This window comes from Littorina saxatilis, linkage group LG6 (genome assembly GCF_037325665.1).
Source record: "Littorina saxatilis isolate snail1 linkage group LG6, US_GU_Lsax_2.0, whole genome shotgun sequence".
In the NCBI taxonomy this organism is placed as follows: Eukaryota; Metazoa; Mollusca; class Gastropoda; order Littorinimorpha; family Littorinidae; genus Littorina; species Littorina saxatilis.
The window spans coordinates 14,723,511-14,741,010 of NC_090250.1; the positions used below are offsets into that span (position 1 = coordinate 14,723,511).

The window sequence follows — 17,500 nt, forward strand, 5'->3', positions numbered from 1 at the left end:
TGGTCCGTTTCCCTACGAATCGGTGCCCGAATGATGGTGCCCGTTTCTCTGCCTCCTCGTCATTGGTCCGCTTTCCTACGAATCGGTGTCCGAATGAAGGTGCCCGTTTCTCTGCTTCTTCGTCGGCTCGCTTTCCTACGAATCGGTGCCCGAAGGATGGTGCCCGTTTCTCCTCTTCAGTCTCTGTCCGCTTTCCTACGAATCGGTGCCCGAATGAAGGTGCACGCTTCTCTGCTTCTTCGTCGGCTCGCTTTCCTACGAATCGGTGCCCGAAGGATGGTGCCCGTTTCTCTGCTTCTTCTTCGTCGTTTGTCCTCTTTCCAACGAATCGGTGCCCGAATGAAGGTGCCCGTTTCTCTGCTTCTTCTTCGTCGTCTGTCCTCTTTCCAACGAATCGGTGCCCGAATGATGGTGCCCGTTTCTCTGCCTCCTCGTCATTTGTCCGCTTTCCAACAAATCGGTGCCCGAAGGATGGTGCCCGTTTCTCCTCTTCAGTCTCTGTCCGCTTTCCTACGAATCGGTGCCCGAATGATGGTGCCCGTTTCTCTGCCTTTTCTTCATCGTCTGTCCTCTTCCCAACAAATCGGTGCCCAAATGAAGGTGCCCGCTTCTCTTCTTCGTCGTCGGCCCTCTTTCCTACGAATCGGTGCCCGAATGACGGTGCCCGCTTCTCTACTTCTTCATCAGCCCGCTTTCCAACGAATCGATGCCCAAATGAAGGTGCTCTTTTTCCTTCTTCGTCTCTGGTTCTCTTCCCGACGAATCGGTGCCCGAATGAAGGTGCTCTGAGTTCGAGTCCATAAGGAATGCGCTTTCCAACAAAGCGGTGCCCAAAGGAAGGTGCTCGCTTGTCAAGTTCATCTTGGTTTCTCTTACCGACAAAGCGATGCCCGAAATAGGGTTGCCTCTTGTTCGTTAGCTGGATCCCGAGCAGTGGCTCTTTTTCTTCTAGGACCTCTGGCATGCCTTTCCATGCTGAGCCATCCACAAAGGCGGGTTCTTCCACCAAACCGTTCTCCAGGGGAGACTCATTGATGGATTCTCTCTTGCCCACGAAACGATAGTTGAATGTTGGAGCTCTCTTATCCACTTCCTCGCCGTCTTCCGCGAATCTTTTCTGGATGGAGTGAGGGTAGAGGGACTCATCTTCGAAGCCTTGGGGCTCATCCTCTTCGCGCTTACCGACGAAGCGATGACTGAAAGAAGGGGCCCGTAGGACGAACCCATCAGGGGCTCGCTTTCCGACGAACCTGTGCGAGAAGGAAGGCGCTCGCAGGTTAAATCCGTCGGGAGCCCGTTTGCCGACGAAGCGGTGGTTAAAGGTGCGAGCCCTGTTTTGCAGACCATAGGGGGCGCGCTTTCCGACGAAGCGGTGCCCGAAGGAAGGGGCTCTTTTCTCGTCAATGTCGTCAGCAAAATCGTCGCGCTTGCCAACAAAGCGATGCCCAAAGGAAGGGGCTCTTTTCTCGTCAACGTCGTCGGCAAAATCGTCGCGCTTTCCAACGAAGCGATGCCCAAAGGAAGGGGCTCTTTTCTCGTCAACGTCGTCGGCAAAATCGTCGCGCTTTCCAACGAAGCGATGCCCGAAAGAAGGGGCTCTTTTCTCCTCCTCCGCTGCTTCGTCGAGCTCCCTCTTGCCGACGAACCTGTGTGTGAAGCTGGGCAGCCGCTTGCCGACGAAACGATGGCTGAAGCTGGGCGCTCTTGTCTCTAAACCGTCCGGTATCCTCTTCCCGACGAATCTGTGTGTGAAAGAAGGGGCCCTCTTGTCCGCTCCGTTGTTCCCCAGCGAGGCCTCATACTCGCTCAGCAGTCCTATCAGATCTTCCAAATCCGTGTTTTCCAAGTCTGAGTCGCCGGAACGTTTGCCGACGAAGCTGTGTTGGAAGCGTGAGTTGAACTGCCGACGTTGGTAGGGGAGTCGCAGCAGTCTCTTGTACAGGTAGTGGCTCCCGAACAGAGGGATGCTTCTCTTCACGACATTGGAGGCGTCGGCAGTTTCGCTGTCAGCTGGAACATAGAGAAACATGAGGAACATTAGATGAGGTCAACGTGAAAATTATGTTAATCAAAGAAGCTGACATAATTATTTATTATGTAGAACCGAAGAGGGTTCGCACCTTCTTGTTCTTGTTCTTGTTCTTGTTCTTGTTCTTGTTCTTGTTCTTCTTCTTCTTCTTCTTCGTTCATGGGCTGAAACTCCCACGTTCATTCATGTATTTGCACGAGTGGGTTTTTACGTGTAAGACCGTTTTTACCCCGCCATTCAGGCAGCCATACGCCGCGTTCGCACCTTCATTTATAACACAGTCAAACCTGGGGATGGGTGGAAGGGGTCTTAAAATGTGTGTTCCACTGTAGGTGACTGTTCTGGACAGGTTACATTGTGGTGGGATTCTGGTTGATTTCGCTACAGTCGAACCTGTCTTCAACGACCAAAGGAGGGACCGAACAAAAGTGATCGTTAAAGACAGGTAGTCGCTATGGAAAGGTGAACTGAATACAATTTTGTTTATCGTTGTATTGTTGTACATGTTTGATTTAATGAAACATTGTTTAAACCAACTAAATAAAAAGAAACGTCATCTTTGATCCTTTGGGGTTGTTCTTTGTGGGTAGGTGGTCGTTATCGCGAGGTGGTCGCCGTGGCAGGTTCGACTTTACTGCAATTTTGTCAAATTTGATTTTTAAATGTCCTTTTTTTCGTCCATTGATTGTGACGATCCATCACATTTTTGGTCACCTTGAAATAACAAAACAGTGCTTGTTTGGTTTGATTTATGGGTTAGGAAACAATACCAAGAAAGCTTGATTATCAGAGATTATCAGGTTGTCCTAAAGTTTCGAAACATTTTCTGAGATTATGAAATAAATTATACGTTTGAGGTTGTCCGTGAGAGTTTGTACCCTTATTCCCTATCACCCGGGTTGAATTCATTGTTTGACAAACACAAGGAGACTAAATACTTCCTAATAAACGTTGGAACGGTCGATTTTCTTGCTTGCACTTTGCGCTCAGTTTTGTTTCTGAAGCACACTTTTTCTTTTACAATGCTGTCATTACAGAGCAAAGAGATTTTTATTCGGTGTAGACAACCGTATTACTGCGCGCCTTATCGGCCAAAACCCACTTCTTTCTGCTTGAAAGCACTAAACTGTTTCTAAATTATCGTCATTGTGCATGCAAAGTTCGCGTTTATGTACGCTTCAGAAGCAGTTCAGATCACGCAAAGCGTTTAAGATATCTGCGTTCAGCTGCCTTCAGTTTGTAAATAGTTTTCATGCAGCTTCTTGGGTTCAGCCTTTCTGACAGATTTGAGATAAGAGAGAGCGAGAGAGAGAGAGAGCGAGAGAGAGAGAGAGAGAGAGAGAGAGACAGAGAGAGAGAGAGAGAGAGAGAGGGAGGGAGGGAGAGTTAAAGGGGAAAGAGAGAGAGAGAGAGAGAGGAGAGAGAAAGAGAGAGAGAGAGAGGGCAGGAGGGAGGGAGGGAGAGTTAAAGGATAAAAAGAGAGAGAGAGAGAGAGAGAGGGCGGGGGAGGGAGGGAGAGTTAAAGGGGAAAGAGAGAAAGAGAGAAAGAGAGAGAAAGAGAGAAAGAGGGGGAAAGAAAGAGAGAGGGGAGAGAGAGAGAGAGAGAGAGAGAGAGAGAGAGAGAGACAGACAGACAGACAGACAGACAGACAGACAGACAAAAAGACAGACAGACAGACAGACAGACAGACAGACAGAAAGAGACACAGAGAGAGACACAGAGAGAGATTGTTTGTCTAGTCCTCTCTGATAATGTTTAAAACTCGTATACCCTCGCCGTTTATGGTAAAAGAAAATCTTACCGGTCGATCGAGTTGGTCTTTAATGCTTAGGCATACAGATTCATCGTGTTTGCATTGGTAGCTTCTGCCCCCTTTTGATTATCCGTGTTCGACTCAAAAGATGAATGGTTAAAGACCATGTCAGCTCAACATCTCAGATCTGACCAGGCTTGTTAATGGATTAAGGTCATTCCTCCACGTGGACATCATATCAAAAATCAAAAATCATCGTTCTATCTGCTTGCTGTGCGTGTTTTTGTGTGACATTTTGGGGGTCTTTTCGTTTTTGTGTGTGTGTGCTTAATTAATTTCTAAAAACAAAAAGCCTCTGCTGGCCTGGCCTTATTCCATGTTAAAGTCGGACCAGCTCTGAGATGGTGAGCCTAATCCTTTACACGAGAAGGGCTATGTCTTTAAGCTTCACTGACGTTTAGGTCTGGACATATTTATGTGGTTGGCACCCACCCTCCCACCAACCACCACTCCCTGGACTAGAGTCACCCTTGCATTGTGTTCTTCGTTCAGTATTTTCATTCTTGCTTTGGCAAATTAAAACTTGCAAAACGACAGGACACTCCTCCCTTTTCATAATCCACAGGGGGAAAAAGCAACAGCAACAAAAACAAGTTCGTGAAGAATTCAACTAATCCGGCGGCATTAAACAGCGGGGATCTATTTCAGTCCTTTCTTAATGGAGAATGCCTTTGGTTTTGGCTGCATACCTTCTAACAGAAACAAGCAAAGCCCACACGAAAGTTGACGGGAAAACAGCAGCTCCTAACGAGCATTCCTTGGGTGCTAAGTCACCAGACAGCCACAGAGGCAGAAAAGTTCGTTTGATAGTGTCCTAACGTAATGAGTCCCCCGCTGCGTCTTAATCGGATGTGTGTGCTTCCGTGTTATCTGCCAGACGGTACTTCAAACTGATGGAAATGTGTGTGTGTGTGCACTGACTGAAAAAGGAAAGTGTTATCAACCCAGTGTCTTGTAACATTTCTCGAACAAAAGTAAGATAAGAAGGCAACAAAGAGAGAGTGAGAGAAAGAGAGAATTAGAGATAGAGAGAGAGGGAGAGAGAGAAAGAGAGATAGAGAGGGGGAGGGGGGGGGGAGAGAAAGAGAGGGGGTGGGGGTGGGGGTGGGGGTGGGGGTGGGGCAAAGCAAAAGCGAGAGAGACAGTAAAAGTACATTTTAAGGGGCTTATTGTCCGTCAGGTCTTAATTGCCTATATTGGACATGAATTGGTTTATACGATTCGAGTTTTTACGCCCTCACGGCTTTTGATGTATGCGTGTTTAGGTGGTATCAGCCATCTGCACTTATGGTAGAATGACCAAGATCTTTAACGTGCCATTGTGGTGACACGGGGATGGGAGATGGATACCGTCTCTGGGTCTGCACATAAAGTTGACTGTGTCCGTCCCGGCCCGGATTCGAACCACGTACCAGCGACCTTTCGATCACAAGTCCAGTGCTCTACCACCTGAGCTACCCGGGTGGTAGTGGGTTTCGTCAAGATAATCATGTCTTCGGGCGTCCAGACAGAAATGCATTCGGTGACCAAAATATGGATACACCTGGCGGGGATGAGGATGTGATGAGAGAGAAAAACGGATAGAGGGGGAGAGACGTACACACACACACACACACACACACACACACACACATACACATACACACTCACACACACTCTCCCCCACCCAACCACACACAAACCCTCCCCCTCCCACCACTCCCCCACCTACACCCCGACCCTCCACCCCCATCTCCTGTCCTCCCTAATGTCATCATCCCCATGATCTGTTTTCCTTTTCCCCCCACAGAGAGTGATGGACACCAGCCGGGCAGTTAGCACAAGGGTACACGACATTCCACTCACGGATCGATTAAACTAGTTACCAAAAACAGACCGGAACCAGCTGATTTGTGCAAGACTCGTGGAGCATGCGCAGTCATTTGTAAACACACACGTTCTGACCCTCTTTTCACAGGTTTTGTATTCTGCTGTGCGGCCTTTGAGTGTTTTCTGTTTCTTGTCGTCGTCGATGTTGAAGTTCGGTTGGCCTAGTGGTAAGGCGTCCGCCAAGTGAGCGGGAGGTCGTGGGTTCGAACCCGGGTCATACCTAAGACTTTAAAATTGGCAATCTAGTGGCTGCTCCGCCTGGCGTCTGGCATTATAGGGTTAGTGCTAGGACTGGTTGGTCCGGTGTCAGAATAATGTGACTGGGTGAGACATGAAGCCTGTGCTGCGACTTCTGTCTTCTGTGTGGCGCACGTTATATGTCAAAGCAGCACCGCCCTGATATGGACCTTTGTGGTCGGCTGGGCGTTAAGCAAACAAACAAACAAACAAACAAAAGATGATGAAGTTGTGTTGTTGTTGTTGTTGTTGCTGGTGTTGTTGCAGTTGTTGCTGCTGTACGTTAAGAAAAGAGTGTCATGATTTTCTTATTTTTCCTTTTGTCGTCATCGTCGTCGTTATTGTTGTCTGTGTCGTTCTTCAGTCAAAGTTGTCGTCCATAAGAAACACATTGTATTCTTCTTCCGTTTGCCGTTGTTGTTTTTGCTGTTGTTGATGTTGATGTTGATGTTGTTGTTGCTATTGTTGTTGTTGTTGTTGTTGTTGTTGTTGTTGCTTTGTTGCTTTTGTTGTTGTTGTTGTTGTTGCTTTTGTTCTTTTTTCTCCGTGCAGATGTTTTAAGTATTACAAGACTAATGAAACAACGGGTTGGGTGGCGAAAGGTAACGTCAGCGGTTGATCTCTTATGTCGCAGACGACTTTTAATTCGACATTCAATGTGTGTATCCTGAGAGAGTAACTTTGAAAAATTGTTTACTATAGGAACGCACAGTTTCAAAAACGCTGTCAGGTGCAACGCTATGCTGCAGCTCTTCTTTCCGCCGATATTGCACGTAAATTGTTGACCCCCCGCGGGTTAGGGGGAAGAATTTACCCGATGCTCCCCAGCATGTCGTAAGAGGCGACTAACGGATTCTGTTTCTCCTTTTACCCTTGTTAAGTGTTTCTTGTATAGAATATAGTCAATGTTTGTAAAGATTTTAGTCAAGCAGTATGTAAGAAATGTAAAGTCCTTTGTACTGGAAACTTGCATTCTCCCAGTAAGGTCATATATTGTACTACGTTGCAAGCACCTGGAGCAATTTTTTGATTAGTGCTTATGTAAACAAGAAACAATTAACAAGTGGCTCTATTCCATCTCCCCCCCCCCCTCCCCTTTCCCCGTCGCGATATAACCTTCGTGGTTGAAAACGACGTTAAACACCAAATAAAGAAAGTTAATTGTTGTTTCTAACACCTGTACTTCTGAATTATCTTTCGTAATTACACAGTAATGAGTTCAATAGTTTCAAATCAGTGAGAACACTCCCTCTCCCCCCCCCCCACACACACACACTTACACATACACACAAACACATTCACACATACACACACACACACACACGCGCACACACGCGCGCGCGCGCACACACACACACACGCACGCACACACACACACACACACACACACACACACACACACACACACGTACACACACACACACACATACACACACACACACACACGCGCGCGCGCGCACACACACACACACGCACACACACACACACACACACACACACACACACACACACACACACACACACACACACACACACACATAATATGTTATATGTCCTCTGTCACCGGTAGATGACATCCGGTAATTTTTTCACATTCGACAGAAATTAATCATGGAAACTGGGATCAAGGAAATAGAGAGAGAGAATGAGAAAGAAAAAGACTAAACAATAATCGCGGAAATGAGGTAATTAACTTTGCGAAGAAAATGAAAAGAGTCAAAGTCTGTGACGCCATCACTCTGAGGACTGACCTTTCTAAAGTTTTAACGAAAACTAATCAACACAGAAGAAAGTAATTATCCCTGTAACAATTCCTGATTGTCTGTTTATATTCTATTGAACTTGTCACCTGAGCAACTCGTCTGGAAAGAGAAGATTACAACTCGATTTAGATGACTCAATCCCTCAGATAACTATATTTTTTCCCCTCAAACATTGATGAATTTCATTCGAGCTACTATATTTTAAATAGAAATCCACCACAAAAATCATCTTCATTTTCAGGGAAAAATCCCTTAATAAAGGCGTGATTGAACGAAACGGGAGAAGAGTCATTCTTCAATTAGAGACGCCATTTCTTGTGAAAGGGATAGCGTGCAAGGGTGAAAAGCCTCGTTTTAGATCTCGTAACGAGCAAGAGACTACGGGACGGACGGCTCCGCCAAAAACAGAGCGTCTCTTTCTCTCCCTCTATTTCTTTGTCTCTATATCTCTCTTTCTTTCACCTTATCTCCCCCCTCTCTCTCTCTCTCTCTCTTTCTCTCTTTTTCTCTCTCCCTATCTCTCCCCCTCTCTCACTCTTTCTCTCTCCCTATCTTTCTCTCTCTCTATCTTCTCCTCTCTCTCTCTTTCTCTCTCTCTCTCTCTCTCTTTCTCTCTTTTTCTCTCTCCCTATCTCTCCCCCTCTCTCTCTCTTTCTCTCTCCCTATCTTTCTCTCTCTCTATCTTCTCCTCTCTCTCACTCTCTCTCCCTCCCCTCTCTCTCTCTTTCTCTCTCTCTCTAACTCTCTCTCTCTAACTCTCTCTCTCTCTAACTCCCTCTCTCTCTCTCTCTCGCTTTCACTCTCGTTCTCTCTCTCACTATCTCTCTCTCTCTTTTCTCTCTCTCTCGCTCTCTCTCTCTCTCTCACTATCTCTCTCTCTCTCTCTTTCTCTCTCTCTCTCTCTCTCTCTCTCTCTCTCTCTCTCTCTCTCTCTCTCTCTCTCACTCTCTCTCTCTCTCTCTCTCTCTCTTGCTCTCGGATTGTTGAAATAGAAGAGGGCTAGAGGCAGCGGGCTCTCATTGACCAAGCTGTGCCTCTAATTATCTGGCGTTTGGGTATCGGTTGAAGAGGGGACGGTATAATTATCACACTCTCAGAAAACTATCCTGACAGACATTTTCCTGTCTGTCCGTGGCTTCCTGTTTTTTTCATTATCTGTAAATCACATTACTGTTTTCTTACTGCTGCCAAGCATGCCGGTGCTTTTTTTTTTTTTTTTTTTTGCACGAATATTTTTGACTGAGCGCTCCGTGTCAAACTTGATCAGGTTACTGTCCAGATCATTGTGAATTACGGATGTGATGTTTTGTTTGCTTTTGTTTGAAAAGGCGGAGAGATTTCCGCTCTGAAAACAATATGAAGACACTACGCATTGCAGATTTTAATAATAGATTTTTAAACGAGGTAGTTATGAAGAATGCAAATGTTGTGTGAAGGTGTAATTTTCTCTTCGTCGTTTCATTAAAGATATTTCTCTCTTCTTTGTTCGCTTTCTCTCTCTCTCTCTCTCTCTCTCTCTCTCTCTCTCTCTCTCTCTCTCTCTCTCTCTCTCTCTTTCTCTGTCTCTCTCTCTCTCTCTCTCTCTCTCTGTCTCTCCTTCTCTCGCTATTCTCTCTCTCTGTCTCTCTCTCTGTCTCTCTGTGTGTCTATGCGTCCCAAGGACAGATTGTAAGAAAAGGCGTAGCCTTAAATCTTAAACCTTGTTAAATAAAGTTCAATTCAATTCTCTCTCCCCTTCTCTCGCTATTCTCTCTCTCTCACTTTCTCTCTGTCTCTCTCTCTCTCACTTTCTCTCTCTCTCTTTCTCTCTCTGTCTCTCTCTCCCCTTCTCTCGCTATTCTCTCTCTCTCTCTCTCTCTCTCTCTCGCTATCTCTCTCTCTCTCGCTAATCTCTCTCTCACACTATTCTCTCTCTCTCTCTCTCTCTCTCTCTCTCTCTCTCTCTCTCTCTCTCTCTCTCTCTCTCTCTCTCTCTCTCTCTTTCTTTCTCTCTGTAGGTTCGCAAGCACTAATTGGCCCAGTATTTTCACTCACATTTGCCCTGAGGGCATGGAAGCCAGGATTATATCTACGTTTTGAGCAATCCGGTTCACTTCCAAAGCAGACCTATTTGGAACTCAGTGGGTTTTCTTTACATATGCCCCAAAGCAAAAATCATCAATTACTTACATGGGTGACTCGGTCCACACATTCATCTTGTTTAGTTTTAGCCAGATGTACTTTAGACGTGTGCATTACCCAGTTAATGGTCTTCAGTTATTTCCAGGGAAGATTTTTATTCTGATCAGAAAGAAGTCTTTGCATGTGTCGTGCGTCGAGCATTCATACATGACTCAAACAACAGGGAACGTTAATGGCGAGTTTACTTCACTCGTAAACGTTACAAACTACAACTCAAACATAACTCAGTTCAAGGCACGCCATGCCGAGAGTGCCTGGCGGAAACACGTGATCTCTATAATTAACGTCTAGGTACGAGACCTGTAGTCTCGGTCAAACTTTTTTCATTACAGCATGCTAACCTGTACCCTTCCACTGTCATCGCAAGGCGAAGCACCAACATGATCTTTTTACCTTTAGTCAAGTTTTGACTAAATATTTTAACATCGAGGGGGAATCGAAACGAGGGTCGTGGTGTATGTGCGTGTGTGCGTGTGTGCGTGTGTGTGTGTGTGTGTAGAGCGATTCAGACTAAACTACTGGACCGATCTTTATGAAATTTGACATGAGAGTTCCTGGGTATGAAATCCCCATACGTTTTTTTTCATTTTTTTGATAAATGTCTTTGATGACGTCATATCCGGCTTTTCGTGAAAGTTCAGGCGGCACTGTCACGCCCTCATTTTTCAACCAAATTGGTTGAAATTTTGGTCAAGTAATCTTCGACGAAGCCCGGACTTCGGTATTGCATTTCAGCTTGATGGCTTAAAAATTAATTAATGACTTTGGTCATTAAAAATCTGAAAATTGTTAAAAAAAATAAAAATTTATAAAACGATCCAAATTTACGTTCATCTTATTCTCCATCATTTTCTGAACCAAAAACATATAAATATGTTATATTTGGATTAAAAACAAGCTCTGAAAATTAAATATATAAAAATTATTATCAAAATTAAATTGTCCAAATCAATTTAAAAACACTTTCATCTTATTCCTTGTCGGTTCCTGATTCCAAAAACATATAGATATGATATGTTTGGATTAAAAACACGCTCAGAAAGTTAAAACAAAGAGAGGTACAGAAAAGCGTGCTATCCTTCTTAGCGCAACTACTACCCCGCTCTTCTTGTCAATTTCACTGCCTTTGCCATGAGCGGTGGACTGACGATGCTACGAGTATACGGTCTTGCTGAAAAATGGCATTGCGTTCAGTTTCATTCTGTGAGTTCGACAGCTACTTGACTAAATGTGACCCTCCACCACGAAATGAGTCGCATGTCACCTCGCGCGGTTCTGCGCTAGGCTTAAATAAAAGTCCGGGGAGTGTCTTGGAACAGTGTGAGGGTCACCTTAGTCACAGGCTTGTAACTCAAAGAGTTTTCGCTCTTTTCTAAAACAGTTTTCACCACTGGATAGAGCATAAAAAACTCCGTAGAAAAATGTAAAAATATGAAAATCATGCAAAGGTGACATGCGACTCATTCCGTGGTGGAGGGTCACAAATGTTGTATTTTCGCCTTACGCGACTTGTTTTTAATATGTTGATGGTTTCTCTCCATTTATTGGACACAAACCAGCGCAGACAAAATTACTAGTGTGTGACACATCAACGTTAATTCTGTCAGTAAGGGAAAATTGAATGTAGAGATTTCAAAGAAAAGGGCGAAACGCTAACCCTGTTTGCATGTTCTCAAACTCATGTGCATACGTGAATGCTTGTTCATCAACCTGTTATGCAAGATAGTACGAGCTATGCCACATATGGCATATTATGAAAGCCTAGTGCATTTAATATTGTTTGTTTTTCACACTGAGAGTTTTATGTGTGGTCCATTGTCTTTGTTGCTGTAGTAGCAAACGCCCAAAAGAATGAATGCAACTTGAACAACTTTTTAGTAGGATTTTAAGAGAATTTTCTTTTGTATATATGAAAAAGAAAGTAATTGAAAGAACGAATAGAGGGATGACGAATGAATTGGTACTTGAAAAACAGAAAAAAAGATTACTCTATAAAAATCCGATGAAACACACTGAAGCACAATTACATTGAACAGCTATGAAACCTAAGGGGACAAATTGCAAAAACAGTGGCATTCGCTGCAGCCGAGCAAAAATGTAAAACAAAAGAGAGAAAGTATGAACATAACGAACGCTGTTGACGTGTTGTCTTCGCAAATTTTAGGATGAGAAAACAGACAAATTAAGCGACTGGTCAGTGTTAACTCGAACAACACCGAACGGTCTCAGAATAGACCGATTCCTTATTTACACCAGGGCCTGCAAAGCGAAAACTACGGACTGGTCAGCTTTAAGCTAGACAATCTCGACAAGTCTCGGGCAGAACTGTCTTTACCGTGCCTACAAAGCGAAAACTAACGGACTGGTCAGCTTTAAGCTAGACAATCTCGACAAGTCTCGGACACATCTTTACCGTGTCCGCAGAGCGGCAACAAACCGACTGGTCAGCTTAAAGCTAGACAATCTCGAAACGTCTCGGAAGGGACTGTTTCCTCGTTTTGACCAGGCCTGCAGAGGTATGAATGAACTACGCAAACACGCCCATGATTGATAGTCTTTGTGAAGTGGTAACGATTGCATACAGAGAGTTTGCCCTGGCTGCTGAGGCTGTTTGCCGACTCGGCGGGTGTCAAATAAAAAGAATGAGTTTCCAACACCTTTGAGCCACGCCACAAACCCTCTTCGCCTTCTACCTTTTTTTGCTTGAACAGTGGGACCCCTGTTTTAAGGCCCCCATTTTAAGACTCCATCCCTTTCAAGACCTTATTTTTTCAATTTGTCTGAGGTAGCCTCTGTAAATTCACCTACATTTTACGACTCCCTCCTGTTAAAGACCTGATTTTCCCAGGTTTTTGGAGGTCGTAAAAAGGAGGTTCTACTGTACTACTGGTGGCAGACTTTGGAAAACGACAAAAAACCAATCATTGGAGACAATCATTGTCTGGGTTGCAAGTCTGAAGGAATAGCGCCTTACTCCAGTTTCCGGGCGAAATGAGAACAGAATGAAAAGTCATCCGTCTCCTTAGCACTTGGATGCCTTCCCGAGTCGCACGTGTGGACAGAACTATGACGTACGGGGCAGGAAACCACTGAAGGGCTGTTATAGTGGGGAGTATTTTGGTGAGTTTACAAACACTGCGGGTTCTAAGAAATCGAGAGGACTAAATTTGTTGGGAGAGTTTACAAACACTGCGGGCTCAAAGAAAACTAAGAAGACTTAAACTTGAACAGCTTGTTGACTTTCTTCTATGTTTACGACTGATTATGTGTTTACATTTTTACTAAACTGGACGCGTGGGGTAACGATGCTTTGATGAACTACCATGCCGTGAATGTGGACATAACTAAAATCGACTCTCTCAGTCTCTATCTGGCAAGTATTTGTGTGTATGTGTGTGTGTGTGTGTGTGTGTGTGTGTGTGTGTGCGTGTGTGTGTGTGTGTGTGTGTGTGTGTGTGTGTGTGTGTGTGCGTGTGTGTGTGTGTGTGTGTGTGTGTGTGTGTGTGTGTGTGTTTTGGCGTTTTTGTTTGTTTGTTTTGTTGCCTCTGTCTATATCTTGCAAGGTGTTTTTTTCTCTTTTCTTTTAGTTTTGGTGTTGTGTTTTTATTCTTTCTCCTCGCTTTTGACCTTTCTCATTAACCTCCTCTCTCTGTCTGTATCTCTGTCTCTCACTCTTTGATTTACCCCAACCAACCCCCCCCCCCCCCTCTTCCCATCTCTTTTTCTTTATCTCTCTTACATTCGTATTACAAAGCAAATGTGACCTTGAAAATAATGTCACTCCAGCTAGGCCGATTCTCTATATTTCTCCTCACCATCATCTCTTTCATTCCTTGTCTCTTTCTTTTTCCCTATTGTCTTTCTCTCTTCCTCCACCCCTCTGTTATCGACCTAGAGTACATTTACGGCGTAGACACTCAGCAAAGAAACCCTACCAATGTCACGGGCAATTTGCAGCAAACCCAACGTTTCACTACTGCACGTACAAATAACAGTGAACACGATTCCTGACAACCCCAAACCACACGAAGGAGGGGGAGGGGGTAGGGTGGTGGGTGTAAGCTTTCCTGCTTTATACAATAATGCTAGTGTTAGGCAGTGGATTATCGAACCACACAAAGCTAGTCCTTATCAGGCCATGAAAGAAAAGTAACCGACCTACCGGCCCTACATGTTTGTGTTCTTGTCATCAGGACACAAATGAAAAGGATTGTTGTGGCCTTAGGTATCAGCCTATAGGACTTAAAGCACTCTCTCGCCCCTAGGCAGCAGATCTCACACACCCACACCCAGAGCCCCCATCCAGCTCGTGTCAAGTGCCTGTGTTCCACACTCATCAGATGAGTAAATAATTCATCAGTACGGCTAAGCTCCGCGATGATTATGGATAACTGCTGCCAGGGGAGATGAAAGGCTCAAATCGGTAAATGCCCGGGCGCGGGCCGTCGTGAGAGTATTTGTCACTCGAACCTGCCCCTCCATCATGGCGAGGACAGTCAAGATGGCAGTCGATCACGTGATACCCTGAAACCAATCCCAGCTTCGTAATCGAGCCTGCTATTGGCATTTGCTGCGTGGTCCCGCGGGCGACCGGATCCTTTTTTTCTGCCTCACTCTTTGACAAAGCAAAGAGGCCGTGGGTATGCGTGGCAGAAACACACACATAAACACACACACACCCACACATAAACACACACACATAAACACACACACATAAACACACACACGCACACACACACATAAACACACACACACACACATAAACACACACACACACCCACACTCACACACACCCACACTCAACACACACACACACACACACACACACACACACACACACACACACACACACACACACACACACAGCTCTATATCTATCCTGATGGTCTGAGGATGGCTTTCAGGGGAAGCTACTGTCCTCCTACACTCAGGAATAGACATAAATAGTTGATCCTACCAAATCCCTCCGGATATTTGCAGTCGTTCATTGACCCACGCCCCTCCTCCCCTCTTCTCCCCTAACCACGCATATTAAAAGGAGTCATATATTTCGTCATCGAAAAAGAGGCATATATTATTGCTTGGACGGGGCCCAAGGACTGTTATGTCGGGGTGGAAGTAGAGATAAGCGCCTACTTCCCAAGATATGCTCCATATGGCTTCGTGTCTCCAAACACCTCTGACAGTCAAATCCAGCTCCTGGCCTTCACGTGGCGGGCCCTGTCTTCGACTAACAGGAGAAGGGATGCAGGCGGGTCCCTGGCGCCTTAAAACCAGCTGCTTCGGGCAGATGGGGCTCGTCAACCTTGGATGGTCGCTATTATAGGAGAAGGACAACTACGATTTCAAAACCCGCACTGCCTTGTGTGCGCCTTGGGAAAGGCAAAGGCTACGAGAAGGAAAACTTCGACAACAAACCCGGGTAGAGTGGACTCGACAGCCCAGCAAGGCAGCTACTCTTGGGGAGGAGGCAACCCTGAGTAAGAACCTCAACCACCGAAGACGGAAGACAGCAGCCAACTTGGCGTGGGGAGAAAATCGGCTGTCTACGCTTCCACGATAATATGATAATAAGATAATATTGCTTGGACATTTTTTTGATAATTAGCTGCCTGTAAACAGTACACTATGAGTTGAATATGAATCCCCATGGCTTAAAATATTGGCACATTCTTCAGCGCTGTGTTCCTATACTGTGCAACATTCTATGCGCAAAGAGGGGGATAGCTCCGATGGAGGGGCAACGTCTTCCAACATATACGTCGTATGTTCCTCCCTTGTTAACGATCATGTCCAGGACGTCCCGCCCCTTCCCCCCCCAACCACCCCCACCCCCGACAAGATTTGTTTTACTTTTTAAAGGAGATCAAGATTTGTTAACAAGACTTGAAGCAACAAGTGTGTAACGACATGAGCTGTTTAGAACCTTCTTTTAGAACAATCAAAAAACAACAAGTATTTAAAAAAGAAAAAAATATTTTAAAACTCTAAAAAGTATAACAAATCTTCTTTTACAGCGGTAGACCTACATGTAAGTAGTTTCAAACTATGGAGAGTGTCGTGTGAACTGGGAAAGGAAAAGACTTTCATCGGTCAAGGGGTGGTCTTAAACGCCACATGACATCGGTGCAAAGATCATTCTTATGAAAACTGTTCGGCTGACCATCTGGTTTAAACACAATTTTATTCAAAATACATGACATGAAACAATTGACAACAAGAAATTCCTCCGAGGTAGGAAAAACACCCCCGTCCTTACCATTCTCACTGCCACCAACTGAGAAGGTTATTTCCATTTGACCATTAATATGTCCCTCTATAAGTCCTTGTAGAATCTTAATCCACCAATAACTCCCTAACCGTGTGTTTGACTGGTCCCAATTTTTGTAAGGACCGCCTCAGGAATGTATAGAACCTGTTCACCAAGTTTGGTGACGATCGGTCCGTTCATTCTTGAGATCTATATGCGAACACAAACACACAAACAAACACATCGACCGAGTCCTATACACACCCCTATACCGGGGGTGTAAAAATGCAGCTAGGACACAAACTCAAGCAGATGCTTATTTGACGTGACTATAACAATGCTAAGTTACACAAGTTTTCATGATGGTGGACAACACAATTATTAACCAGAAGAACAAAATGTAGGAGGGGGTATGGGGAACTTAATCAAAACAGGAGGATTTACAGAGAAAAAAATTAAAAAAATTAATGACCATCTCAAATCTGACCAGGGTTTTGAATGGGACAAAAACATCCCCGGGCCCTCCACTTGGTCACATACTAAGAAATCAACACATTTACTGCTTGCATTGGTAAGTTAACTCGACTTTTTTCGACTTTTTTTCTCTCCTAAAAAGCCACTAGTAGCCTTTATGAAATTCACATACTAAGAAATCAACACATTTACTGCTTGCATTGGTAAGTTAACTCGACTTTTTTTGACTTTTTTTCTCTCCTAAAAAGCCACTAGTAGCCTTTATGAAATTCACATACTAAGAAATCAACACAATTACTGCTTGCATTGTTAAGTTAACTCGACTTTTTTCGACTTTTTTTCTCTCCTAAAAAGCCACTAGTAGCCTTTATGAAATTCACATACTAAGAAATCAACACAATTACTGCTTGCATTGGTAAGTTAACTCGACTTTTTTTCGACTTTTTTTCTCTCCTAAAAAGCCACTAGTAGCCTTTATGAAATTCACATACTAAGAAATCAACACAATTACTGCTTGCATTGTTAAGTTAACTCGACTTTTTTCGACTTTTTTTCTCTCCTAAAAAGCCACTAGTAGCCTTTATGAAATTCACATACTAAGAAATCAACACAATTACTGCTTGCATTGGTAAGTTAACTCGACTTTTTTCGACTTTTTTCTCTCCTAAAAAGCCACTAGTAGCCTTTATGAAATTCACATACTAAGAAATCAACACAATTACTGCTTGCATTGTTAAGTTAACTCGACTTTTTTCGACTTTTTTTCTCTCCTAAAAAGCCACTAGTAGCCTTTATGAAATTCACATACTAAGAAATCAACACAATTACTGCTTGCATTGGTAAGTTAACTCGACTTTGTTCGACTTTTTTTCTCTCCTAAAAA

The 17,500-nt window shown here is 44.4% G+C and overlaps 1 protein-coding gene across 1 annotated transcript in view; it reads right to left on the reverse strand.

Annotated features, from left to right (window-relative positions):
- LOC138968586 (enterin neuropeptides-like) overlaps window positions 1-17,500 on the reverse strand; it is a 48,094-nt gene that overhangs the window by 2,185 nt on the left and 28,409 nt on the right. The window contains exon 2 of the mRNA XM_070341177.1: window positions 1-2,010. This exon is cut by the window's left edge and continues 2,185 nt beyond it. Within this exon, the coding sequence (XP_070197278.1) occupies window positions 1-2,010 (2,010 nt within the window). The remainder of the gene's footprint in view (window positions 2,011-17,500) is intronic.